The sequence below is a fragment of the Acanthamoeba castellanii genome (assembly GCF_000313135.1).
Source record: "Acanthamoeba castellanii str. Neff unplaced genomic scaffold scf7180000084753, whole genome shotgun sequence".
In the NCBI taxonomy this organism is placed as follows: Eukaryota; Discosea; order Longamoebia; family Acanthamoebidae; genus Acanthamoeba; species Acanthamoeba castellanii.
In genome coordinates this window covers 512,057-536,798 of record NW_004457538.1, presented here as the reverse complement: position 1 = coordinate 536,798, position 24,742 = coordinate 512,057, and the positions used below count along the sequence as shown (strand labels likewise).

General features: G+C 58.0%; 5 protein-coding genes across 5 annotated transcripts; 3 read left to right on the top strand and 2 right to left on the bottom strand.

Annotated features, from left to right (window-relative positions):
• Nucleotides 1–85: 85 nt before the first annotated feature.
• Nucleotides 86–4,674, bottom strand: ACA1_201370 (allantoicase repeat domain containing protein; the record flags this gene model as incomplete). Its single annotated transcript, XM_004341816.1, has 15 exons — nt 86–251; nt 327–690; nt 769–858; nt 939–1,075; nt 1,177–1,314; nt 1,440–1,569; nt 1,704–1,792; nt 1,874–2,214; nt 2,300–2,377; nt 2,458–2,650; nt 2,734–2,870; nt 2,942–3,112; nt 3,186–3,572; nt 3,735–4,217; nt 4,348–4,674. The coding sequence occupies 15 exons, from the start codon at nt 4,672–4,674 to the stop codon at nt 86–88; spliced, it is 3,231 nt and encodes a 1,076-aa protein (XP_004341864.1).
• A 233-nt stretch (nt 4,675–4,907) lies between these two features.
• On the top strand, nt 4,908–6,969 carry ACA1_201360 (regulator of chromosome condensation (RCC1) repeat domain containing protein; the record flags this gene model as incomplete). The annotated part of the gene is made up of 8 exons (XM_004341815.1): nt 4,908–5,038; nt 5,354–5,447; nt 5,554–5,718; nt 5,798–5,888; nt 5,959–6,208; nt 6,244–6,374; nt 6,527–6,605; nt 6,855–6,969. The coding sequence occupies 8 exons, from the start codon at nt 4,908–4,910 to the stop codon at nt 6,967–6,969; spliced, it is 1,056 nt and encodes a 351-aa protein (XP_004341863.1).
• A 231-nt stretch (nt 6,970–7,200) lies between these two features.
• ACA1_201350 (glutathione transferase family protein) lies at nt 7,201–7,863 on the top strand (the record flags this gene model as incomplete). The annotated part of the gene is made up of 1 exon (XM_004341814.1): nt 7,201–7,863. The coding sequence occupies one exon, from the start codon at nt 7,201–7,203 to the stop codon at nt 7,861–7,863; it is 663 nt and encodes a 220-aa protein (XP_004341862.1).
• Nucleotides 7,864–8,168: 305 nt separating this feature from the next.
• On the top strand, nt 8,169–23,028 carry ACA1_201340 (dual specificity phosphatase, catalytic domain containing protein; the record flags this gene model as incomplete). The annotated part of the gene is made up of 54 exons (XM_004341813.1): nt 8,169–8,277; nt 8,532–8,613; nt 8,712–8,834; nt 8,934–9,013; nt 9,115–9,224; nt 9,318–9,426; nt 9,581–9,750; nt 9,831–9,897; nt 9,968–10,020; nt 10,110–10,246; nt 10,411–10,684; nt 10,772–10,888; nt 11,019–11,403; nt 11,512–11,617; nt 11,699–11,834; nt 11,947–12,093; nt 12,183–12,400; nt 12,699–12,882; nt 12,958–13,023; nt 13,093–13,208; nt 13,315–13,408; nt 13,491–13,844; nt 13,970–14,149; nt 14,271–14,405; nt 14,539–14,809; nt 14,890–15,118; nt 15,239–15,501; nt 15,618–15,863; nt 15,934–16,130; nt 16,211–16,489; nt 16,567–16,728; nt 16,807–17,208; nt 17,301–17,939; nt 18,003–18,235; nt 18,413–18,654; nt 18,770–18,876; nt 18,969–19,041; nt 19,111–19,200; nt 19,284–19,437; nt 19,560–19,639; nt 19,720–19,784; nt 19,846–19,932; nt 20,016–20,103; nt 20,197–20,522; nt 20,611–20,743; nt 20,834–20,904; nt 20,995–21,076; nt 21,180–21,321; nt 21,417–21,568; nt 21,717–21,944; nt 22,044–22,141; nt 22,256–22,393; nt 22,467–22,751; nt 22,831–23,028. The coding sequence occupies 54 exons, from the start codon at nt 8,169–8,171 to the stop codon at nt 23,026–23,028; spliced, it is 9,312 nt and encodes a 3,103-aa protein (XP_004341861.1).
• A 793-nt stretch (nt 23,029–23,821) lies between these two features.
• Nucleotides 23,822–24,653, bottom strand: ACA1_201330 (uncharacterized protein; the record flags this gene model as incomplete). Its single annotated transcript, XM_004341812.1, has 3 exons — nt 23,822–23,965; nt 24,039–24,444; nt 24,520–24,653. 3 exons carry the CDS (start codon nt 24,651–24,653, stop codon nt 23,822–23,824), a joined length of 684 nt encoding a protein of 227 aa, XP_004341860.1.
• Nucleotides 24,654–24,742: the final 89 nt, after the last annotated feature.

The window sequence follows — 24,742 nt, the reverse complement described above, 5'->3', positions numbered from 1 at the left end:
GGAATATCTTTTTCTTGTGTCGTGGTTGTTGCCGGCCAGGCATCATTTTGGCTTGTTGGGTGTTGCAGAGGGAGAAGATAAACTGTTACAGGGCGGAGGCCTTGGCGGGCTTGCCAAAGAGGCGGAGGCGGGAGATGCCACCGCAGGGGTAGATCTTGAGGAGGACGTGCGTCACGCGCCCCTCGTGCTCCGCATCAAACGGGTGCTCCAGGTGCGGCTGGAGCGCCTTCGGCTTGACCAGGCTCGTCCACCTATTCCACGCAAAAACTATTAGACACCGCACCACACACACATGCACGCACGCACACACAGTGCATTGGGTGTACTTGATGCCGCGAGAGTGGTAGTTGTCCTTGGTGAGGCCGGGTTCGTAGCAGCCCTCGAGCGAGAAGGCGATGGGGTTGTTGTGCTTGAAGTGGAGCGTGTCGACGCCGATCTTCTTGATCACGCACTCCTGGCTGAGCTTGAAGAGGGTCCAGTTGTAGTCGCTCAGCACGGGACCCTCGAGGTGGAACACACCGTAGTCGGGCTGTCCACGCATGCGCGCCGTCTCCCAGCCGTCGCCCATGTTCAGCGCGCGCGGCGCCTTGAGCATGTTGCTCGGCACACTGTAGTGCGCGCTGCTGCTCGCCACCACCTTACCGCCACCGCCGGGCGCGTCCACGCTCACCACGTCCACCAGCCCGTCGCCTGCATCACAACACACAACACGCACGGCACGTGTGAGGGTGGGCATTCGCTGGGATCGCACACGTGTGTATGTGTTACCCTTGCCCCAGGCGAAGGAAGACGGCAGGGCCTCCTTGAGCTGTCGCTCGGTCACGGGGGCCGGCGGAGCGACGTCGAGCGCCGAGTTCTCTGTTGTGGCGGCCAAGAAGGGGCGAGTCAGCCCGGCCGGGAGACTTGCGTTGGAGGGGCGGGGACGGGGAGTAGTGTACCGGGCGGCTGGAAGTGGGCGGGGAAGCCGGTGGTGGGCTGCAGCTTGCCGATCCATTCGTGGGCCACCAGGTGTGTCCACTCCGCGTTGGACATGTCCGCCACCTTTTCGTCCGTCTTGGCGCCAAAGAGTTGAAGCCTACATCCACACACGACGACGACCACCGACCACCGACACGACAGTGAGTGCACGACGCAGTGTGGTTGGCCGTAAGTGCGAGTGAATGAAGGGCACGGTACCGTGCGATACCACCGTCGGGGAAGTTGTTGAGCTTGACGCTCACCACGGGCACGGTAGTGGCGATGCTGGCGAAGTAGTTGCGCGAGTTGCCCTTCAGCAGGGAATGAGGAACGAGCGTCACCCACTTCTGCAGCAATCTGCGGAGAGAGCGGAACGAACGACGACAACAACAACGCTTAGAGACCGCACACGCACTTAAGACACGACACACGCCGCACACGCGCTCACAAAGGAGTGAGGGACTGAGAGAAAAAGTCGGTACCGCTTGTTTCTCTCCACAAGCACGAGACCCTCGACCGAACCACCGGGGGCATAGTTGCCGTCGAAGTGGGCCGTGTCGATGTTGACGCCGTGAACAAACGAGGGCGCATCCAGCTTCAGAATCACGAAATCTTGCGTTTGCCGCACACACACAACGCACACAACGCACGCAGCACACGGCACACCACGCGCGCGCACAAACAACGAGGAAAGCTCAGCAAAATGCACGTGTTTTTCTATGTAACAGGGTGCCAGGGAGGTTTACCAGGAGGATACATGTTGTGTCGCACTGTCTCCCAGCCGTCGTAGATCTGTCCCTCCGATCCGAACGAGTGAGGCACGAAGATCGGGTACCTGTGTCGAGACAGGAATGCGTGTGGAATGCGTGTGAGTGAGTGAACGCCTCCTTAACTCTACACAGCCATGCAGACGTACGTTTCCTTGAGGAGGTTGGAGGCGGGGGCGAAGGACTCGTTGGAGATGAAGAGCAGCTCGGCGCCCTTCATGAGGTTGTCCATGCGCAGGAAGGGGAAGCGGTCGACGTTGCCCAGACGCTCCACCTCCATGAGGTCGAGCTTGAACGGCGCGAGTAGGTAGCGCGTGGCGAACACGGTGAAGTAGTCGGCCGGCTGGGGCGACGTGACGAGCTGGTACACGATGTGCACGGCGACGTCGAGCGGGATCTTGGTGTGGGCATTGAACGGCACGTCGAGCTTGTTGGCCTTCACCTTCTGCACCACGCGCTTCACCAGCTTGTCCAGCAGCTCCCTCGACAGCTGCATATTCGTCGTATCATTCGTGTGTGTGTGTGGTGTGTCGTGAGCAATCATGTGAATTGAAACAATTAAACTACGACGGTACCGGAACTTTCTGGCCGTTGGCCAGGAGCACTTCCTTACCGTAGCGAAGCATGCTCCACAGCTCCCTGCGAGAACGCTCCTGTTCGCACATTCACCCAGTCGACACAAAGATGACGTCAGCCCCTGGTGGAATGCGCGGAATGTTTGTGGTATGCATACCAGGGTGGCGGCGTCCTCCACGAGCGTGACGGGCACGCCGTCGGGGAAGGTCTTGGTGATGGGCACGTAGCCGTTGCCCGCGAGGTAGGAGGTGAGGTACTGGATAGCGTCCGACAGGTTGCGCTCGCAGTCCTCCTCCTTGGACACCTCGTAATCCAGACCCGACACCAACATCTTCTCGTGCGTGATTTGCCTGTTAACAAACGTGTGTGTTAGTGGAGCGCGTCGACGAGTTGCTCACTGTGCGGAGCATCGGGAAAGCAACGGCGCACGCACCTGATCCTCTCGACGATCTTCATGTGCTCGGCCTTCCTTTGCTCGGGCGACTGCTTCCGCTTGCGCTCCTCCATGTCGGCGATCAGCTTCAAGATCACCGGCGCCAGCTTGGGCATAGCCAACCAGCAGCCCTCGAGCTGTCGGGAGCCCACGCGACTGGTCAGCATATCGGTCGTGGTCGTGTCGTGTGTCGTGTCGTCCAACGTACCCCGCGGTCAACTTGGACGTTGAAGTCCTGGGCGAAGGCCGGCACGATCCTCTCCCACGAGGCCTTGGCGTGCGGGCCGCGTGGCGGCACCATACCGTTCATTCCGCCGATGGGGATCGCACTGCGCCTCTTGCACGCGTCCACCACGCCCATCTGGTAGGCCTCCAGGTGCTCCACCACGATTCTGTTGTACATAATACGAACATAATACGAACATATTATGTACAATATGCCCAGTCAGCACATGAAAAACGATGAAGAAGATGAAAGTGAAAGTGAAGGTGAAGGTGATGATGACGATGTAGTGGGATGAAGACCTGAGGTTGGACTTGGGGGCCATGGTGAAGGAGGGCAGGTTCTGGTGGACGGCGCCGATGGAGGCCATGTAGTCGTGCCAGCCGCAGTTGAGGCCCACGATGTAGTCGCGCAGGGCGAACAGGATCTCCTCCTTCTGGTAGGCCGCGAACACGTTCTCGACGATGGCCAGGCAGCGGAGGGCACCCGGCCTGTAGGCGCCGCGCGACGCGGTGCTCAGCTGCGCCTCGGCCGCCCGGAAGAGCTCCGCCAGGTAGGCCGCCTCTTCGAAGGTCTCCAGCTTCGGAATGTAGAACGCCGGCGTCTTGCCAATGCGCTGTGTTGTGTGCGTGTCGTGTCGTGTCGTGTCGTGTCGTGTCGTGTCGTGTCGTGTCGTGTCGTGTCGTGTCGTGTCGTGTCGTGTCGTGTCGTGTCGTGTCGTGTCGTGTGTGGTTAGCAAAGCGCGGACTCGAGAGGGAAACAGCAGTTGCTTGCGCACCTGGAGCGGCTGCCAGTTGTGGTAGAGGTAGAGCGCGATGGTGACGATGTGGGCCGGCATGGGGAAGCCGTCTACCAGGAAGTGGGCGTTGGGGAGGTGCAGGCCCTCGAAGCGCAGCAGCATCTCGGTCGAGATAGGCTTGCCGTCGTCAGTGACCGCGTAGCGCTTGCCCTTGGGGCTGGTCGCGACCAACTGACGGCGGTTGGCCAGGGTGCAGGCGTGGAGGCCGGCCAGTAGGCTCTCGTAGGCGACGGTGGACGAGTCCTCGAAGTCGACCATGAGGAAGTGCACCCCGCAGCCGAGGGCCTTGGCGATGGGCAGGGCGGCAGGCGGGGCCGTGATGGTGTCGTGGAAGCGCGCGAACGAGGCCGGAATGGGGGCCACCTTCCACGAGAGGTCGTCGCGGAGCCCTTTGGTGTCGGGCCGGTAGCCCAGCGCCACCGTACCATCGTCCAACCGCACATCTTGCAGCGCCACCTTGGCCTGCGTTTTAAAAAGAATGATAAATATTAAATATTTATTATGGTCACATTGAAGATAAAATTTTGCAATAATAAAATCAAATCAACAAAAACGTAAAATTAAATCTCATAATTGTAAAATCCGGATTTACCTGATTCTTGTGCTGTGATGATGCCTCGGCGAGGGCAGAAGCGGCACGATTGAGGCAGTTCCTCTTCATCTTGCGGTGGGCCAGGGCCGGCTGTAGGGCATGCTGGAAGGTGAGAGATCGGCGGTAGAGATCGACAGCGAAATTGAGGGCCTGAGGCGACAGCAAATCCGCATAGGCCTCGGGGGCCGTGGCGAGCTGCAGACCCTCCACGCCGCCCACAGTAACCATCGATGGGTGGCTCCGCAACGCGGCGAGGTACGCCGGCGGCACGTACTCATCGAATGCCGGGATGGGACCCTCTCTGCTGACCTGCGCTGCTGCTGCCATCCTTATATCTCCTTCTCCTACGTGTGTTTGTGCGTGGCTCTGGTGTGGGTGGTGGTTATGCTTGTGCTCCTCCCGCAGCTGCTGTGGTGGGTCTTGAAAGGAAACAGCAACCGCTGTTGCTGTGGCGTGTGAGATAGCGCAGGATGTTGTTCTCCAACGATGATTGGTGTTTATGAAAAAAATTGAGAGCTCTGAAACGCATTTCAAAAACTGTTTGAACTACGGCCACAGAGATGGAGGAAGAAGGGGCGGAGGGGTCCAGCATCGAAGCCCTGCTGGTGGACAAGGAGCTTCTAGAATTGGTGTTCTTATCGCCAGCATGCCTCAACGACAGCCACCTCCGCATCCTGCCCCTCGTTTGTCGGTAACCCCCCCCCCTCTTTCCTCCTCTCCAGTTAACGAAACCACATCTCTGACCTGGTGGAGGCACTATATGGGGCAACATGGCCTTAGGCGGTGGCGGGAGGTGTGCAAGAGCGAGGCCGTGCGGCGGGCCATGCTCGCCGGCATCGTGTTCTCCTGCGGTGGCCAACAAGAGACTTCACCGCTTGGCCACCCCCGCGATGTCGCTGTACTCCCCACCTGCCCGCCCTTCTCTGCATGCGTGTGCGTGGTGCGTGTGCTTGTGCAGTGACCGGCACTGAGAGGGCATTAAAGCACCGCAGGTCGCGAGATGCAGCACACCTACGCGCATTAAAGCGTTTCAGGGCATACGGGTCGTGAGCGTGGCTGCCGGTTGGCACCACTCGGTGTTCCTTACCGCCTGCGGTGAGGTACTCCAGTTAGCCATGTGGCCTGGGTTGCGCGTGTGGCCTGTGTTGCATGTGTTGCGTGTGCAGCTTGTGGCGTGTGCCACAGGTCTCATTTATGCACGTGCAGGTGTTCGCGTGTGGCAACAGTAAAGAGGGAAAGCTGGGTCAGGGCGAGGACAAGCCGGACGCCAGCCTCCACGAGCCGCGGAGGGTGGTGGGCTTGGAAGACGTGACTGCCATACGAGTCGTGGCGGGCGCATTCCACACGCTGGTGCTCACCAGCACCGGCACCGTACGCGCCTCTTCACGATCCTCCACTCCTTCGCTGCGCACTCGTCGCCTCGCTGCTGATGCTTACCAATACAATTCAGCTCTATTCGTTCGGGTACGGTCGCAACGGGCGGCTGGGTTTAGGCGACGCCAATGACCGCTCGGTTGCCACTCTGATCACTGGCCTTTGTGGTTCACTCCCCGCCGCTCTCTTTCTTTTCTTTGGCCGTGCACCGCACACGACCAACGGCACATGATGCAGGGGAGGAAGTGGTGCAAATGAGCGGAGGTAACATGCACAGCCTGGCGGTGACCAAGACCGGCCGGGCCTATGCCTGGGGCGACGGATCGTACGGCATACTGGGCCTACCCGCCGTGAACGAGGACGTGACCACGCCCATGCTCATTGGCGGCGCGTTCGAGGCCAAGCGCGTCGTGGCCGCATCGGCCGGCGACTTCCACAACCTGTTCCTCACCGACGACGGTCAAGTCTTCTCCTGCGGGCGAGATTCGTATGTTTCCTCCTTTACGGCCATGTCACGTCAAGCGCAACACTCAACACCCTCCAAACCAGAGATGGGAACGGTCGATTGGGTTATGCGGTGACCGCCGACGCGCAGTGCGAGCCCAAGCTGATCCCAGCGCTTGCTGACAAAGTGGCAACTGTCATTGCTGCCGGTAAGGCCAAACCTCTGGTTTGTTTCGGTCGTGGCAACGACGTGCAGTCCAAAAACAACAACGAATGTCGTGTGTGCACCACCAGGAGAAGCACACAGTCTGGTGGCCACGGAGGATGGCTGTGTGTTCACCTTTGGTATGAACTCACGCAGCCAGCTGGGCTTTGAACCCGATGCTGAGCCAGCATCATCAACTCAGCGGGTTGGGAACCTACTCACAGACATCAGCAAGGTACTTACGCCAGATGAGCATGGCGATGGTACACTCACACATGTTGATGGTAGTGTCTGTGTGACGGCGGTAAGGTGAAAGGCCTGGTGGCAGCCGCGCAGCACAGTTTCGTGGTGATGGAAGATGGCTCCGTTTATAGCTTTGGCTGTGGTGATCACTACCGGTGCGTCTATCTTTCTAAACTATTCATGTTTGAAATTGGAGAGGAATCCAGAAATTTATTCAAGCACTGTTTGGGGAGGGCTGCAGGTTGGGCCATGGCACCACAGACACAGTCACCACGCCGAAGAAGATCGAGAAGTTGGCTCCGTTTGCCATTCAGAGTGTTTCATCCAATGGCAGGCACACCCTCGCCTTGACCTAGAAGAAGAAACGCCGCGGGTAATATCTCCAAAAGGTAATTATTACCAAATACTAAAGCAATGGCCCGCCGCCGACGCCCCGGCGTTTCACAATCCTACTCGACGATCGGCGTTTATGTATTTCCTCTCGCCGCTTTCATTGGGGAAGGAACAAAAACCAAGCGGCCAGTCATGATTCCAACAACATAACAACAACTTGATCACCAACAACTGCACCACACACAACAACCAACATGACCACCACCACTGTGACCAAGCCCACCCTCACTTACTTCAACCTTTTCGGCCGGGCCGAGGTGCCGCGCCTCCTGCTCGAGGACGCGGGCGTCGACTACGACTTCGTGCCCGTCACCAACTGGCCCGAGCTCAAGTCCCAGCTGACCGCCTCCGGCAAGCTCGCCTTCGGCCAGACCCCGCTCTACGAGGAGCCCGACGGCCTCACGCTGGTCCAGTCAGCGGCCATCGCCCGCCACCTTGCTCGCAAGTACGGCTACAACGGCAGCAACGCCCACGAGGAGGCCCTCATCGACCAGGCCAAGGAGGGCGTGACCGACGTGTACACGGCCATCGCCAAGGTCATCTTCGGCACACCGGCCGACCAGCAGGCCGAGGCCAAGGCCAAGCTGGTCAAGGAGACCATGCCTCCGCAGCTGGCTCACTTCGAGAAGCTGCTCCAGCGGAACGGAAGCAACGGGTATCTGGTGGGCTCGAAGCTGAGCTACGCCGATCTGAGTCTGTGGGTGGCGCTGCAGCTGGTGTTCGCCCGGGTCGAGGGCAGCAAGGACTCGCTGCTGGGGCCCTTCCCCGCGGTGCAGAAGCTGGTCGACGTGGTGGCGCAGCGCGAGCGGGTCAAGGCTTACCTGGCACGCGATGTCTACAACAGCAACAAGAACTAGAGTGCCGTGTTTCTCAATTAAAATAAAAACGGCACCACTTGCTGATTTATGATCGACGACTTTAGCGAGCAGTACGCCCAGAGGTGTGTCTCACGTGAACGCAGAGAGAAGGGAATGTGGGGTATGCACCGGAGTTAGTAGAAAATTAATAACGAAGAAATACAACACAAAACAAGACAAACCACAGAAGACGAGGAAGCCCTTTGGTTTCATCTCGTACATGATTGTAGATTACTTGAGACGCCTTAGAGTGCTAGGGAACTAAACAAACATTTGGACTCGATCGTAAAAACCTCACGGTCTTCATGTCGGTGGGCAAGTTGGTGCCCAAGGGCAAGACCACAATCAAAGGCCTGGTGCGAGGCAAGGAAGATGCTCCCATCTTCCTTCACATCACCTCCTCCGAACAAGTCGGTGCGTCCCCCCCTTCTCTTTTCGTTCTTCCGCGACTTGATTTATTTATTATTTCCCATCGGTACGATCTCGAAAAGGAAAAATAATAATCAAAAAAAAAAAAACAACAAATGCACATTTCCAACTTCTCATTTCAGTGGCTGCCCAGCTCCTTCTCTTTATCCCTCCTCTTTGCATATCTGCAATCTCAACGGCCTCGATTTATTTTAATCAATGCAACATTACGATGATCGTTGTAATCCCTTTGACTGCAGTCAATCTGTTCGAGGACAAGCCGCCCGGGTACTGCATCCTTCGGCTTGACCCGGTCTTCATCGAAAAGTGGTCACGCTCGCCGTACGTCCACTTCTCCCGCACAGCACACCCCCACATAGGGTATTCCGTCTTGTTCTTGGCTCATCTACGGCCGCCGGGCTGCAATGGCTCGCAACCAGGTTGCTGCTGACCTACAAGTTTGGTGCGCTGCTGTTCACCCAAATACTGCGAGTGCCGCATCTGCGGGTCAAGGCCTCCAAGAAGGAGATCCTCCTGTGCCAATGCGACAAGAACTCCTACTCGTACGCTCTTCTACATCTCCCTCTCTCCTTTTCATGTACAACAGCTGACGTGGGTGAACTATCATCATCACCATTGTCGTCGTTTTCGTCGCCGATCAGACACATCCGATCCACGGCCGAGTTCCTGCCCAAGCTGCAGTCGTTTATCGCCGAGTTCGTGTCCAACAAGAACTTTGTTGGTACGTCACATTTCTATAGACCTTTCTTAATAATAGAAATATATATATATGAATGTTCTACATAGCGTTCATAAGCTTACATTTTTTTGTGTGGATTGCAGAGAAACCATTGGATTCGTACAGCCCCGACTTGAAGAACGAGCTCTACTATAAGAAGTACCTCATCTTCCCTGCCAACGGCACTCGCCTGGTCCTGAAAAAGAAGAAAGAGGTACCGACCGAGTCCCGGCCCCAACGTGAGCTGATAGACCTGGCGAGAGCGAGAATCCTCACACCTCTCCTCTCTCGTGTTGGCCACCACCAGGATGAGGTGGAGACGGCAGAGGCGGGCATCGTCTTCTCCAATCTCTCCTTCTTCGGCAAGAAGGGCGAGGACATCAAATCCATCAACACCTTCAACGAGTTCCTTCTCGGTATGTGTCTTTTTTGATCACACGCACACGCACACGCACACGCACACGCACACGCACACGCACACGCACACGCACCACCGCACACGCACCACCGCACACGCACACGCACACGCACACAACCGCACGAGTGCATTGCGCTAATATGCGACTTCAGAATTCCTGGGAATGGAGGAGGCGACAGAGCCGCAGATGAAGGCCCTGGGCGTGTCCATTCAGTCGTCGAGCCGGCCCGCCAACCTGTCCGATTCGTCGGGGGCCAATCCCTCGCGACTTCACATCCCCTCGCCTCGCCTGCTGCCCATGCACGGCAAGGCCGGGAAGAAGGTGCGTCAGCCGTATTTCGCACACGGGCCTTGATGCCCCTGAGGGACCGAAGCTGACTCGAACGCGTACGGTCTTTGCAGGGCCAGTTTGACGTGCTCGCGTTCACCGGTAAAGAGAAGTCGGCGGTGATCGAGCGGCTGAAGAAAGGTGCGGGTCCCCTAAGAAGCACATACGCTCGGGCCTCTCAACTTACCACATGTTATTATTATATTATCAGCCGGCGAGCAAACAATCGACATCGCGGATTCGGGCAGCAGTTCGACTCGATCGGTAATTGCACTGTTTCACTGTGTCGCCTGTATGTAAAATGGTTTCCTCCTTCAACTTATTTTTTTCTCTATCTCTCTTTGGCAACACAGCAACGCAAGTACACGGATCCGCGCGAAGGCCTCAACACGTTCCTCAAGGAGCTCTTCGATGCTGTCAAAGTGGGCCAGTTGGCCAACGAGAAGATGGACTGGATCCGGCGCGGCCTGTTCGACGCCCTGGTCGCCAGGTGCGCTTCATAGCCCTCTTACCCACAATCATAGTGCCGTCATACTAAAGCTAGTGTCTGTCTCGTATGCGTGCGTGCGTGCGTGCGTGCGTGCGTGCGTGTGCGTGTCGTGTTGTGTGTGTCGCATCGTGTGTGTGTGTTTGTCGTGTGTGTCGTGTGCACAGTGGGCTGATCGCCGAGTTTACGTCCGATCTGCAGCTGGATGGACCCACGACCACCCTCTCGCCGCCGCAGAAGAGGGACATGCTCGTGGGCAAGATCCTGCGGCATCTGCTGAGCAACAACGCCGAGGGTTGTCGCGAGTTCGTGAAGCTCATGGGCGAAATGCTGAAGAAGGCGCGCGAGGAAGACTCAGAGTTCCCGTGGGGTGAGTGCGTGGGCCTCTTCACCCTCCTTTCCGTCCTCATCCGCTCCACCGACATTGAACCCTTCCCGACGGTACACCCACCCACACGCCGCACGCCGCACACGCACCACCACACGCGCGCACACGCATGCGAGCTGATGTGTGTGCGGGGTGTGTAGATATTCGTGCAAGAGTTGGGCGTGAATCGGATGCTGGAGGTGTATAATGATGCGGCAAATCGAATTGAAGCCGATAGTGCCGCCGAAGCCGAGTTCCAAAAGGCCCTCTTCAAGCGGGTACTCGCATCTATCCATGCGTGTCGTGTCGTATGTTGTGTGCGTGTGGTGCGCGTCGTGCGCGTTGTGGCGTGTGTTGTGTGCGTGTGCGTTGTAAATCTAAACGTTTTGTGTTTAATTTTGGAAACAGATGGAGGAAGGAGCACATCGAACGGCGGGCGGACCTGGCGCCTCGTCGGGGCTCTTCGATTCGGGAGGCGGCAGTGCGGCGTTGGCGGCGCCGGCCAACTACCACATCCCGGTGCCGCCCCCGCCCCCGCCGCCGCTGGTCATCAAGCGGGGCAAGATCAGGAAGATGAAGAAGCGGTTCAAGACGCACAACAAGAAGGAGTACAAGAAGGACCAGCACAGCGACATCAAGGAGACGCCCCCCACCGACACGAAAGGAGAAGGAGAAGGAGAAGGAAAGGAGAAGGAGAAGGAGAAGGAAGACGCGGAGGGGGAGAAGAACAAGGGCAAGGGTGTAAAGCTGAACACATCCGTGGAATTCTCCACGCCCCGCACCTCTGTCGACAGTACGCATCCTTTGCATTCCTCCTCCATTCTTTTTCTTTTTTTTTCGTTCTTTTTCACCTTCGTGTTCTCTTCGTCGTTTTTCGTTCTTTGTACTTTTTGTTGGGCAGGCTCGTCGCCGCGTCCCGTCATTCCGGCGCTCTCGCTCAGCTCCGCGGCCACCAAGACGAAGGACGACGGGCTCGCGTCGGCCCAGTCCCGCTTTTCTCGGCGCCGGTACCGCATTTCTCACCGCACACAACGCATCATCGAAAAAGAACGATTCAAGTACTCACTGCCTCTCGTCATACACGGCAGAGGAATCAACGACGAAACGCCGCGCACACCGACGAGTGGACGTGGATCGTTTGGCAAGGAGCTCGGGCGCAACACGTCCTTCTACATCACGCCCTCCATCCAGCTCACCAAGCTGGCCTTCAATCTCGGCGAGACGGTGCCGTGTCCACACACACCGCAACTCTCTGGCTTACGGCGCGGGAGCCCTGACCTTGTTCCTGGGTTTGTGTGCGATGGGGCGTGTGCGGTGTTGCGTGTCGTGCGTACAGGCGGTGGCGGCCGATCTGACAGCGCTGATGCGGTACAAGACGGGCGTGGGGAATCCCGACGAGCCCACCGATCTTTCTGCCGAGGCCCGCAACAAGCGGCGATCCAAGCGCCTCTCCACCTCGCTGTCCAATCTTCACAACTCTCTCGTACAGTCTGCGTCGTGTGTGTGGTGTGTTGTGTGTGTCGTGCGTGTCGTGCGGTTCGACGGCTGTTCTCACGCACGACATTCGCGCAGGCCATTTTCAAACCGGGCCAGCTCAAGCCGGAGGCGTCGTCCTTCCGGTCGACGGCGCCCTATAAAATCAAGACGATGATCCTCAAGGCACTGGCCAAGATCATCGCCCTGCCGCACCTCTACGCCTACGTGCGCAGCCCGGTCAACCTCATCTTCACCGAACTCAACAAGGCGCTCGCCAACGGCCTGCTCAAGATCGACCAACCCTTCCGCGCCCTGTACGCGCCCCATTCGCCCGCAATGCGAATCAGCGCACTCTTTCTTGGGTGCTGACCTTGTGGAATGTGGGTGGAATGCATTCAAACGTACAGGCTCTTCAGTGTGCTGCAGCCCGTGTCTGACCGTGTGGAGTACTGCCATCGGATCGCGTGGCAGCACGAAACGCGGCCTATGTCTGTACAAAGGTTCGCACTCGCATTACATCACCGCACACGCGCGACGCACACGCGCGCGACGTACACGGCGCACACATGACGCGCTACTAAAACCGAACAAACATAGAAAAATGGATTTCAGGCGCGGCTTGGACAAATTCCTATGCCGCGTGCACTCGCAGCTGTGTGATGCCTTGTCCCGCCAGAACTTGGCCGATCTCGAGCTGTGCCTGGTCATGCTGGGCGACTATCTCCACTTCTGCCCCACGCGCGTCATGGCCTCGCAGGTCATCGACGTCGCCATGGAGACGCTCCTGCACGTCAAGGTACAAACTCTCTGAATAATAATAATATAATAATAATAATGGCATGCATATTATGGCTGACCACATAAATCGCAGTTCCTGGTGTTCAACATGGTGCCCGAGTCCCTGTCCGAAGATATGAGAATTCAGCACATCCGTTTGGTACGATCGGCCTGCGCGCGTGCACACATCTGCTCTTTTGCTCACATAGGCCTTCGGCGTGTGAGACAGACCCATTCCCTGGTGCGAGTGTTCCAAGAGCTGTGCGCCCAGACCAAGCACGAGGGCACTCTAGTGTTCCTTCTTCAGTTGCTGTTGGGCACCAACGAGACCGTCCTCTTCTTCCGGTACATACCTCACCTCGTTCATTGTGCTCTGTGCCACACATCTCACCGACTCACATTGTTGCGTGTTGCGTGTTGCGTGTTGCGTGTTGCGTGTCATGTACGATAGGGGCTATGCCAAGCGCATACTGTTCAGTGATCAGACCATACAAGAGATCACCTCCCACGAGAGCAAAGAGACCCTCACCGAATACCGCCTGCAGGTGCGCCTCTAACAACACTCCAGCGTTTTCCCTTTTCAAATTGAACACCAACGCCACCCAACTCATCTTAATTGTGTGACAGATCATCAAGCTGTTCTCTTCGCTGGTGTCGCTGGTGGGTGCCAAGCTCAAGTACATCGAGGAGCGCAAGTTCCCCACGTCTCCGCTTCATCTGTCCGGCTCTGCCGCGCTCAGCCTGCCGCAGCTCACCCGCATCAACAGCGCCGAGGAGGACGTCGCCCAGAGCAACAAGGAGGAGGACAAGTACGCCATGCCCCCCTTCGCAGCGAAAAACATGGGCTGCGTTGCTGACACCAATCCCAGTGATACGGCGTGGTGCGTCTGCCTGCTGGAGCAGCTGGGCTTCCTCATCAGCCCGCAGACCGGCTACTTCATGCGGTTCCTCGGCCAGGGCAACCACTTCACCAATTTTGAGGTAAAATCCCAATGTATTGTTTTTATTGTTTATTATTGAAATGTGATGTTCGCTGTGCTTTCTGTTGCTTTCTGTTATTTGTTCTTTAAATGAAATATATGGTGGCTGGAATGGGTGGAATGCAGGTCAAGAAGGTTATGCTGCAGCTGTTCGGGCAGATCCTGATGACGCCGTGCAACCCGTTCGCCTGCAACAAGGCCTACACGGAGTTCTTCATCAGCCACCACTACCTCACCTTCCTCAAACTGTACAATAGCGACGGCTTCGACTCGTCCACCCTCTCCCTGTGCGCCCTTCACCTGCAGGTTCGTACATCTCGCTACTGCGTCTCTTGCGCCTACTCTATTCCTATGCGTGTGCAGTGCGCGTTCGTGGATATGCGTGCGTGTGCGATTTGTATTGACTGGTTGAATGTAATTACTTCAGATTCTGTTGTGCTTCGCCGAGCACAAGACGGAGAAGATCAAGCGCAAGTTCTACCAGCTGCGCATTATGGACTTCCTCGCGCGCCAGATCTCCCTCGAGTACGAGATCATCCTCAAGAACGCACAGTACATCGAGGTACAGCGGCAGCCGACCGTGCTCCCTTTGCGCTGCACGATCGATACACTCACACCGCACGACACGCACAACCGCACACGCACACGTACCACCGCGCACGGGACAGTCGCACGCACGTAGCCCTGAGCCGCAGCCAGCGACGAGCCAGTCTTCGCCCAATCTGGGCGGACAGGTCGACCTGCGCGCGCAGGGCATCTTGCAGATGCAGCAGTCGAGCTCGCTGCCCACGATCCCGCTGCCGCGGAAGATCACCGGCGAGCTGCCCCCATCGTCGTCGCTGGCCACCACCTCGACGTCGGTCGACCCCAAGCGGGTGGCCAGCACGCCCGCCTTGTCTCCGCGCAAGGAGCCCATCAAAAAGGCCGCCAAACGGAAGGCGCGCGCCCAGTCCATGAGCTTCACAGGTACACACGAACGCACACGACCGCACACGGCACACACGACCGCACACGACACACACTAAACGCACGCACGGTATGCCCAGATTCGCCACTCAAGCTGTCGCTGTCGTCGGTGACGGGTAATCCGGAAGAGGGCAACGCCAAGCGGTCCGAGCTGGTGTCGTCCTCGCGGGCGGTGCTGTCGCAGAACCGGGACGATCCCATCATCGTCAGCGATCGCGCGCAAAAGGAGGAGAAGAAGCGCAACCGCACGAGCGGCTCTTACATCCGCACCAGCAACCGCCGCATCCCCGCTCAAAGCTCGGGTGAAAAGTACGTACTTTGCTTCCTGTATGCGTGCGCGTGCTATGTGTGCGGTGGTGCGTGTGTGTTGTGCGGTGGGGGCGCGTGCGCTTGTGTTTTCTTAGCTAATTCTGAATGACTTGCGCCTAGGGGTGATTGGGGAATGCGGAGCATGCCCAGCTGGTCGCGTACCAAGGATTCCGCAGTGACGTCTGCCACTTCGTCGGCTTCGGCTTCGGCTTCGGCGTCGCCCGCCTGGACGCCCGAAGCGCCCGAGCCCGAGAAGAAGACCTTCGGCCAACTGAAGAGCAGCATCAACATGGGCAGCATCGGCAAGAAGGTGGGCAAGGCCATCACCCTGCCCGGCCTCAAGCTGGGCACCTCCCTCACCAGGGAAAGCTCCGCTGCTCTCGGTATGTTTCTTTTTATTTGTTTCTTAATTAATTTTATTTTGTTTCATTTTTTTGTTTTGATTATTATTTTATGTCATTTTTGAAAGAAATTGGCTGATGGATGTGGGCGGGAGCAGTCAAGGAGCTGGCGGCCGCCGAATACCAGTGTTCGGGGGCCGAGAGCAGCTCTGACGACGAGGACATGATGAAGCCGCGGGTGAGCATCGGGTCGATCGTGACCATGATCCCTCCGCTGCGTCTGTCGGACACCAGCAGCATCAGCGGTCCCCACAGCGGCCAGCAGCTCATTGTCGAGATGACGTCCTCGTCGACCTTCCAGACTACGGAGCTTACCTCCGACGGCAGCCGCACAGAAACAGAGCGTACTCTCCCTCCGTTCATTCTTTTCGCTTTCGCTTTCGCGTTCGCTTTTTGATTTTTGGCGTTTTGCAGTGACAGAAGACGATGAGAGCGATGACGACGCTACGCAGTCGCGAGGCTCGGTGTCGTCCATGTCGTCAATGTCGTCATCGTCAGGCAAGCTCCTCATCCCGGGCCTCAAGCTCAGCGGAGCCGAGACCAAGGACGGCTCCGCGGCCATAGGCAAGGGCAACGTCGTCATCATGAAGTCGCCAACCGCCGTTTCCGAGGTGCGGGAAACGTCTCCACCCCTCTGTATTGGCCGAAAAGTACTAATTTCGGGTCGTGTGCGTTGTGTGCGGTCTGGTAGCCCAAGAAAATGATCGCGATTCCGGGCCTGAAGCTGACTGGAGCTGACACAAAGGACGGCTCGACGGCGGTGGGCAAGGGCACCACGCTCCTCAAGTCGCCCACCACCACTTCGACCTTCGTGTCGGGCCGCGGCCATCGTGAACGCGCCGACTCGGACGACGAGACAGGAGAGGGCACCGACGCCGATGGCGACGACGAAGGCACCGACAAGTCCGAGAGCGATCGCGAAATGGAGAGCGAAAGCGAAAGCGAAAGCGAAAGAGAAAGCGATGATGGGGTACCACATATTTTCGCGCCTCGTCGTTCGCTTTTTTGAGTGTCACTTCGTTAATCAATTTCTTCCGTCGTTTCCAGGGCTCGCCGGTGAAGCCGCTGGCCAAGCTGGCCATTCCGGGCCTGAAGCTGACCGGAGCCGACACCAAGGACGGCACCGCGGCAGTGGGCAAGGGCACGGTGCTCGTCAAGGCCGCGTCGAGCGACAGTAGCGAGAGCGAGAGCGAAGACGAAGCTCCACCGGTACGCAGTCACCCGGCCTGAGTGCCGCGCAACACTACCCACACTCACATGCACCGCACGCGCACGCACGACACACAGCCGGTGGTGGCCAAGATCGCGATTCCAGGGCTCAAGCTGACCGGCGCCGACACCAAGGACGGCTCCACAGCGGTGGGCCGCGGCACCGTACTGCTCAAGACCACAGCCAACACGTCCCAGAACAGCAGCCTCGAAGACTTGCGCTCGCCGCTCGCCGCCAGAAGCAGCAGTGAAAGCGAAAGCGAAAGCGAAAGCGAAGACGAGCCTCCTAGGCCGCCGCCTCCCGCGGTGACCAAGCTGGCCATCCCGGGGCTCAAGCTCACCGGCGCCGACACCAAGGACGGCTCGTCGGCCGTGGGCAAGGGTACGGTCCTCACCCTCAAGACCGCCAGCAAAGAGGACATCCAGGCCGTGGACAGCACGAGCAGCGAAAGCGAGAGCGACGAGGATGAAGAAATCAAGGTTCGTGTGGCCGCGCGTGTGCGTGTGCGACGGAGTGCGCGTGTGCGATGGCGTGCGCATAGAAACTGATGAACGTTCTCCCACCACAACAGCCGGCGCCGGTGACAGCAAAGATTGCGATTCCGGGCTTGAAGTTGACGGGCGCCGACACGAAGGACGGCTCGTCGGCGGTGGGCAAGGGCACCACGCTCATGGTACTCAAGGTAGGCTCGTTGGAGAACTTCTCTGACTCCGCCGCCTACTCGGACGCCTCGTCCTCGGATGGCAGCGACAGCGAGGGCGACGACGAGCCCCGGCCTGTCCAGCCCAAGGTGATGGCCAAGCTGGCGATTCCGGGCCTGAAGTTGACGGGCGCCGACACCAAGGACGGGTCGTCGGCGGTGGGCAAGGGCACCACGCTGGTTGTCAGCACCACCGCCGTCGCCACCACTGCCGCCGCCGCCGCCGCTCGTCCGATGTCGCCCCGCAGCAAAGAGGCGCACCACAGCTCGAGCGAAAGCGAAAGCGACGACAACGACGAGGGCCGGCTCGCCACCGGAACCGACCACAGCGACTCCGAGCGCAGCGACCGCGACGAGAGCCCGCACCCGTCGCCGAGCGTGCGACGGCCGTTCGCCATTCCAGGCCTGAAGCTGACGGCCAACGAGACCAAGGACGGAACGGCTTCGGTGGGCAAGGGCACCAACCTCGGTGGCGGCGGCAGCTCCGACGACGACCCGCACTCGCAAGAGGTACGCTCATGCGAAACTATTTACTTCTTTTGTTGGGCATTCCTCACATTCATATGTATCAAGGATCTCGCCAAGTCTGCGAGCCCGCGACCGAGCGTGTCGGGTTCGCCGTCGCGCGCGTCGCCGCGGCTGTCTCCCGGCTCGCCGAGCGCGCGTCCAGCGATTCCCTCGCTCAAGTTCCCGGCCACCAACGCCGAGTCGACGCCCATGCCGAGCTCGCCCACGCGCGGCGGCGCCAACAGCTCCAAGGAGGGCAAGGAGGGCCGCAAGCTCATCGAGATCCAAGAGCGCCGACGGTACGCACGACACACAACATACGACGCACAACATACGACACACACACACACACACACACACACAGCACACACACACACACACACACACACACACACACACACACACACACACACACACACACACACAACACAACACACACACACCACACTGCACAATGCTAATGATTCTCTGTAAAGGATCACGCCGCGCACGCCGAAGAAGCCGATCATGACGACGCACCCGCCGACGCCCAAGCGGCCGATGGGCGGGAGCGACGGGGCGGCACTGCCGTCGCCCAAGCTCAAGGTCACCTTTGGCGGGCCGGACGGCAGCGGCAGCAACGATCTCTCCGCCTCGTCATCGCCCCGCGCTACCGCCACCGTCACCACGTCGAGCCCGCTCTCGCCCAACCGCTCCGCTCCGCTGACCATTCCCAGTGGTACGCCAACCATTCTCTCCCTGCGGCTTGCTACGTGTTGACAACATGTGGTTGACTGTGTGTGTCGTCGTGTGTCGTTGTGTGTCGTCGTGTGTCGTGTGTGGCCGCACACCAGGTACGGGCGGGTTGGAGAAGAGCAACTCGGCGAGCCTCATTCCCAAGTTGCGCTTCACGGAGGACCTGCGCCAGCACAATTTCAAGCAGGAGGAGTTCCTCAAAGAGGTACGTTCACACCATCACCGCCACCACCACGCTAGTACTGTTGCCTTCAAGGCAGCGCCCAGGCATTGATTTAACCACACCTTTCCCCCCAGGCGCTCGGCGAGAAGCCCCAGAAGTTCCCGCAGCTGGTGGTCCCCGCAGGCGGCAAAACGCTGTCCGACATCGGTACCTACCGGCCAACGCCGCCGGTTGCTATGTTGACCCACCCGAACTGACGTCAACGCACCACAACAGAGCACCGGATCTTGCAGAGCGATCCCTCGCTTCGGTTCGTCAAGCAGTCCACCAACCGACGCATTCTCGAAGACATCGAGAACCTCACCGGTACGAATTCCATACCAGTGATCTTTGTGTGGAATGGTGAAGAATGCTGAAGTCTCACTGGGGTTCTGTTGGGCCGCGAGCAGGTATGCTGGATGATATCGAGGAGCTGAGCCCGGAGGACATCATCGAGCGGAACCAGCTCTATCTCTCGGAAAGAAACGAGCGCAAGATCTACATGGACAAGGCCCTCCACATCACCTTCCTCCAGCTCATCTTCTCACTGCTTCTCACGCCCATGTACTCTTCCTCCCTTCTCCCTCTCTTCGCTTTCGTTCTTTTTCGTTTTCTTTTTCTTTTCTTTTTCGTTCTTTGTTCCCATCACGGTTTAAACCGCACATGTTAATCGTGGTACTTTATAGGGGCACGTTGCAACCGCTGTACACGGATCAGTTCCCGGTCAACAACAAGAAGCTCAACATTCCCTTCCTTCTCCACTCACGTGCGCCAATTCAATTCTCTTTCGACCGTAGCAGTTCTCTTTTCCTTTTTATATTCACTTTTTGTCGCGGCACAACACAGACATCAACCACCCGGCCAACGGACCCATCATCCCGGAGCTCGTCGAGCGCAGCCTGGAGATGAAGGTACGCTACTCGTCTGCCGGCCCAACGTCCTTCGCTGACAATGGCCATCATCGTGACACAGGAGGGCGCCTATCGCATGCTCAAGCTGCTGACCAATCGCCTGTTCTCGCCCGAGCAATACCAACACATGAAGCGCATCGCTATCGGCGTACGCTCTTGCTTCTATGACCCGTCATAGCCCTGCACGACTCTGTTAACTCTTTAGTGCACACGCGCGTTCTGTGCCATTAGGCCTACGGTACGGTGTACAAGTGCACGGTGGGCAGCGAGAACTTGAACGTCGCAGTCAAGCTCATGGAATTGCCCAAGTCCATCTGGGGTGCGTCGCTTCTTTGCATTCCACCATTCTTCTGCGCTTCCTTACTTAACGCGACGCACGCACGCACACGCACGCAACACAACACAACCACAGATCGGTGCGTGCTGCACGACATCTTCACGGAGATTCTGGTGCTGGACGCCTACAAGGACGACAAGCGCATATGCAAGCTCTACGACTACGGCGTGAGCGAGGAGCACTACTGGGTCATCATGCGGTTCTACCGCTGCTCGCTCAAGGAGTGGCGATTGCGCCAGACCAGGCCCCTGTCCGAGAATCTCGTGCTCTACCTCAACATCTTCTCGCGGGTGCTCGAGACCATGAAGATCTGCATCAAGGGCGACAAGTTCAAGATCAACCACTTCGATCTCAAGTGCGACAACGTGCTCATCGACCCCATCGACCCCAACATCGAAGAAGTACGCGCCCACGCACCACCGCACACGCCGCACATGCATCACCGCACACGCACTGACGCGCGGTTATGTTTTGGCGGTCGATGATCAGGAGGAGCTGCTGAACCCGCGGAGCGACAAGCCGCCGTTCAATGTGTGCCTCGCCGACTTTGGCGAATCCACGGTCTACCAGAGCGAGGACGACGGCTACACCACCCGCTCGCGCGGCACTGAGTTCAACAAGAGTGCGTCGATGATTACCACATCTCTATTTTTTATCTTTTTTATCTTTTTTCATGAGCGCCTGTTGACGTCATCCGCTCGTCGGGCGGCAGGTCCCGAGATGCTGAACGCGGCCTACGCCAACAAGAAGGACGATCTCCAGAAGTACGATCGGCGCAAGAAGGTGCGTCTCACGAGCGCTTCCCAGTCTTTGGTTTCTATGCCGACGTGGCACCAACTTTTTTTAACCGTTTTTTGTAATATACGCCAATAGACGGGCTGCAACAAGGCGTCGGACGTGTGGGCCCTGGGCTGTCTCCTCTACGAACTCCTCACCGGCGAGTTCCTCTTCTACGGTACCCCCACCCTCCCCCACAAGCCGCGGCATTACCTTTTCTTCTTCTAATGACTGTTGACGGTTATTGACCCACCCGGCCGGCGGCCTTTCTTTCTGAGCAGACAACGATTGGGTGCGCTTCTTCATTCGCGTGACCTATCTGGGCCAGGAGCTGATCACGGCCGAGAAGCGGGCAAAGATCGACAACAACCCGCACCTCCTGCGGTTCTTCCAGTGGATCTTCATGCGCAACCCTCTCATGCGGTACGCCACCGCAGCCCGGCCCGACACGCACCACCGCACATGCATGTAATGATGGACCTCAACCCTGGCTTTGCGCACGCAACACAACACGACAGGCCGACGCTGGAGGACGTGATCGTCAAGTTCCAGGAGATGCTCAACGTGATGATGCCCCAGCTCCAGGAGTCCGCCCTTTCGGCCTCCATGAACCACTCTCCCACCAACTCCTCCAACTTTGCCGCTGCCGCCGATCCTCGCGCCTCGATGAGTACGTCATATCCCGCTGTGTGCGTGTGCGTGTGCGTGTGCGTGTGCGTGTGCGTGTGCGTGTGCGTGTGCGTGTGCGTGTGCGTGTGCGTGTGCGTGTGCGTGTGCGTGTGCGTGTGCGGCGATTGACAGGTGATTGGTGAGAGCAGGCATGAGTGGTCCGATGATCTTCAACAACAACAATGAGGAGTTCCTGTTCAGTCCCACGTCGCGCTACCATCGCCACACGCTCGCGCACTCGCTGAAGACCGGCGACCAGCGGCCGGGCCAGGCCACGGAGACGGACCACTACCACGAGATCATGAACAAGCTCACGCCGCACATCTTCCTCGGCAACGAGGCCAACCACGAAATCAACCAGCTCAAGTTCCACTACAGTACGCAACACGCAACACACGCAACGCACGCAACGCACGCAACGCACGCAACGCGCAGCACACGACGCACCAAACTAACAAACTTGTGTGTCGCCTTAGGCATCACGCACATCATCAACTGCAGCGAGGTGGCCAACGCGCACCCACAGCAGTTCGAGTACCTCCAGATCGCTTCCCTGAAGGACGTCAAGCTGATGGTTCGTTTTTTATTCTTTTTTCTTTATTTTATTTTATTAAAATTGTATTTTCTGGATTTAGTCAGAATAATTTGTTATTTTTGACAATTTTGGATATTTGATGTTGTCGAGCAGGAGGTGATCCAGTTCATCCGCGCGGCGACCGAGGAGCACGGCAAGGTGCTGGTGTCCTACCACGGACGCAGCAGCGAGTTCGCCGTAGGCATCATCCTCGCCTACCTCATCGAACAGCACAACCTCACCTACTTCGAGGTACACCGCACACACCGCACACACCGCACACGGTGCGCACCGTACGTGGCACTCATGTGATGTGTACACGCAGGCGTTCAATCTGGTGAAGAACCGGCGGTACATTATCAAGCCCAACCCGCAGCTGGTGGCCAAGGTGCGGGCGTCGATGAGCTCCACGGTCAAGCAGCCCGACTCGGCCATCACGGCCGACGGCACGCCGGAGCTCTACATCTGGGACGACAAGCGCAAGAAGGAGCGCAAGAAGAAGGAAAAGGAAAAGGAAAAGCGGACCGAGAAGGCCAAGGACCCCGTCAACCCCGACGAGGTCGAGCACACCGCCTTCAACCCGCTCGTCTTCAACCGACAGATCCAAGAGGTTCGTTTCCTCAGCCGTGTGTGTCGTGTGTGTCGTGCGTGTGTGCTGACGTGTGTGCTGATGTGTGTGCGTTGTGCAGCGTATTCGACGAAACAAGGAGGCGGGCCTCGATCCGCTGCATGTGCCAGTGCGGAAGGAGCACAAGCCCACTAGGTCTCGCCTGCGACGTTCGTCGTCTGCCGACGACATCGCTGCCGTGGCTGCCAAGGACCAGGCCAGCCGCGGACTCCTCCCGGAGCGCCAGAGCCCCGGGCGCAAGCTCTCCAAGGAGCTCTAGAGCAGCTAATTGTTAATAGATTAAAAAAATAGTTATTTTTTCTATATTTACAACCTCACCTTTTTGCTTACTTGGGCGTAACGCCTCCTTCGCCGTTGTGCTGTTGTACGTGTTATCGTGGTGATGATGTCCTGGCGAAGCTCTGGCTTAGAGGGCCATGTTGATGAGGAGGCCGGTGATGACGCCGTAGGGGCATTTGTCCATCTCACCATCAGAAGACACTCTCTCAGTACACATGCACTCTTCCCAATTGATGCTTCCCCACTCAGCCACCACTTCTCAGGGAGCTGTGTGAGGACTCTACCCTACATGTCCAACAGTTCGTCTGCTGTTTCAGACTCAGCGCAACCAGTGCTGTGGTTTGACACCACCAACACACTCCAGATCGTGCCCAAGGCCATGTTGGCCCTAAATCCCAACCACTTCACCATGGTTGAAGAGGCTATGGTGGGCCTCGCCTCCATCACGGACACTGACACTGACTGCCCTTGGCCTCCCTCACCTGGCCAGCAATTATGTACCAAGGTCTTGTTGTGGAGCGCACTGATGGCCAAGGTGCCCTGCTGAATGAATGCACCACCTTGCTCCACCTGCCCTCCACAGGTTGGCCACAAGCAACCAGGTGCGCCGGGTTGCCAGTCTTGGCAGGCAAAATGCACCAATGCCCCTTGGAGGCACCAGGTGCGACACAGAGGTGTACGACATACTGCTCCGCCTAGGAGGCAGAGAAGCGAGAGAAGTACAAGCAGAACCCCTCCCGCCAGCAACGCTTTCATAACATGCACGCGCAGTTTCAAAACACAAACACAATCTCCTTCCACTCCTGGTCCGGGTCGGCCCAGAGGTCGAGTTGGTCCACCAGTCGCTGTCTGGGGTCGTCCCTATTCATACCTGAGTTAAGGTGCCAGTTGAGGTCCCACTCCTCCTCGTGCCAAACCTGGGACAAAAGATCAGCAAACAATCTCACAAGAGAATAATAATAACAAAAACAAAGACACAGAGGTGCGCACCAAACAGTTTTCAAAAAAAGTTGGGTTGAATGCGTAGACGTTGGCCGGTGCGAGGCAGCACAGGGCAAGGAAGTAGGCCACTCGCTTCGAGTCCCACATACTTCCCTTTTGCATCGGCTCCACCACCGACGCCATTTCCTCCTCGTCGTCCTGGCCTTGGCTTGTCGCATCGCCAGTGTCGATGTCGGACTTGTGGGAAGCGCCGTTGAAGCGAGGGTTCTCGTTGGGCTCGTGGTGCAGGTCGAGCGCGCGCCCGATCAGCTCCAGCAGCGCCGCATGCTGCTTGACAACCGGTCCCCGGGGCTGCGGCTCCTCCCCAATCACCTGGAACTGTGAGAGTTGGGTGTCCGGCACGCAGAACTGGTGAAAGATGGTTTGCTTGTCCGTCGGCGATCGGGTGCCCAACCTGATGAGACATAGTGGAGTCACCAAAAATGAAAAACGGAAAAAAAAAGAAACGAGAAGAGGAGCGCCAAACCACTTCATGGCGAGGTCGTTGCATCCACGAGCGACAAGGACAAGACGCCTGTGGGCATAGGTGACAGAGAACTCGCACTCCACTTCGATCTCGATGGTCTCCTCTGCGCCTCCGGTGTCGGCTGTGCCATCATCCATTCACACCCATCCCATCAGCCACACGACACACGACACACACACAACACGACACACACAACACGCACAACCGAACAACTGCAGCAGGCGCA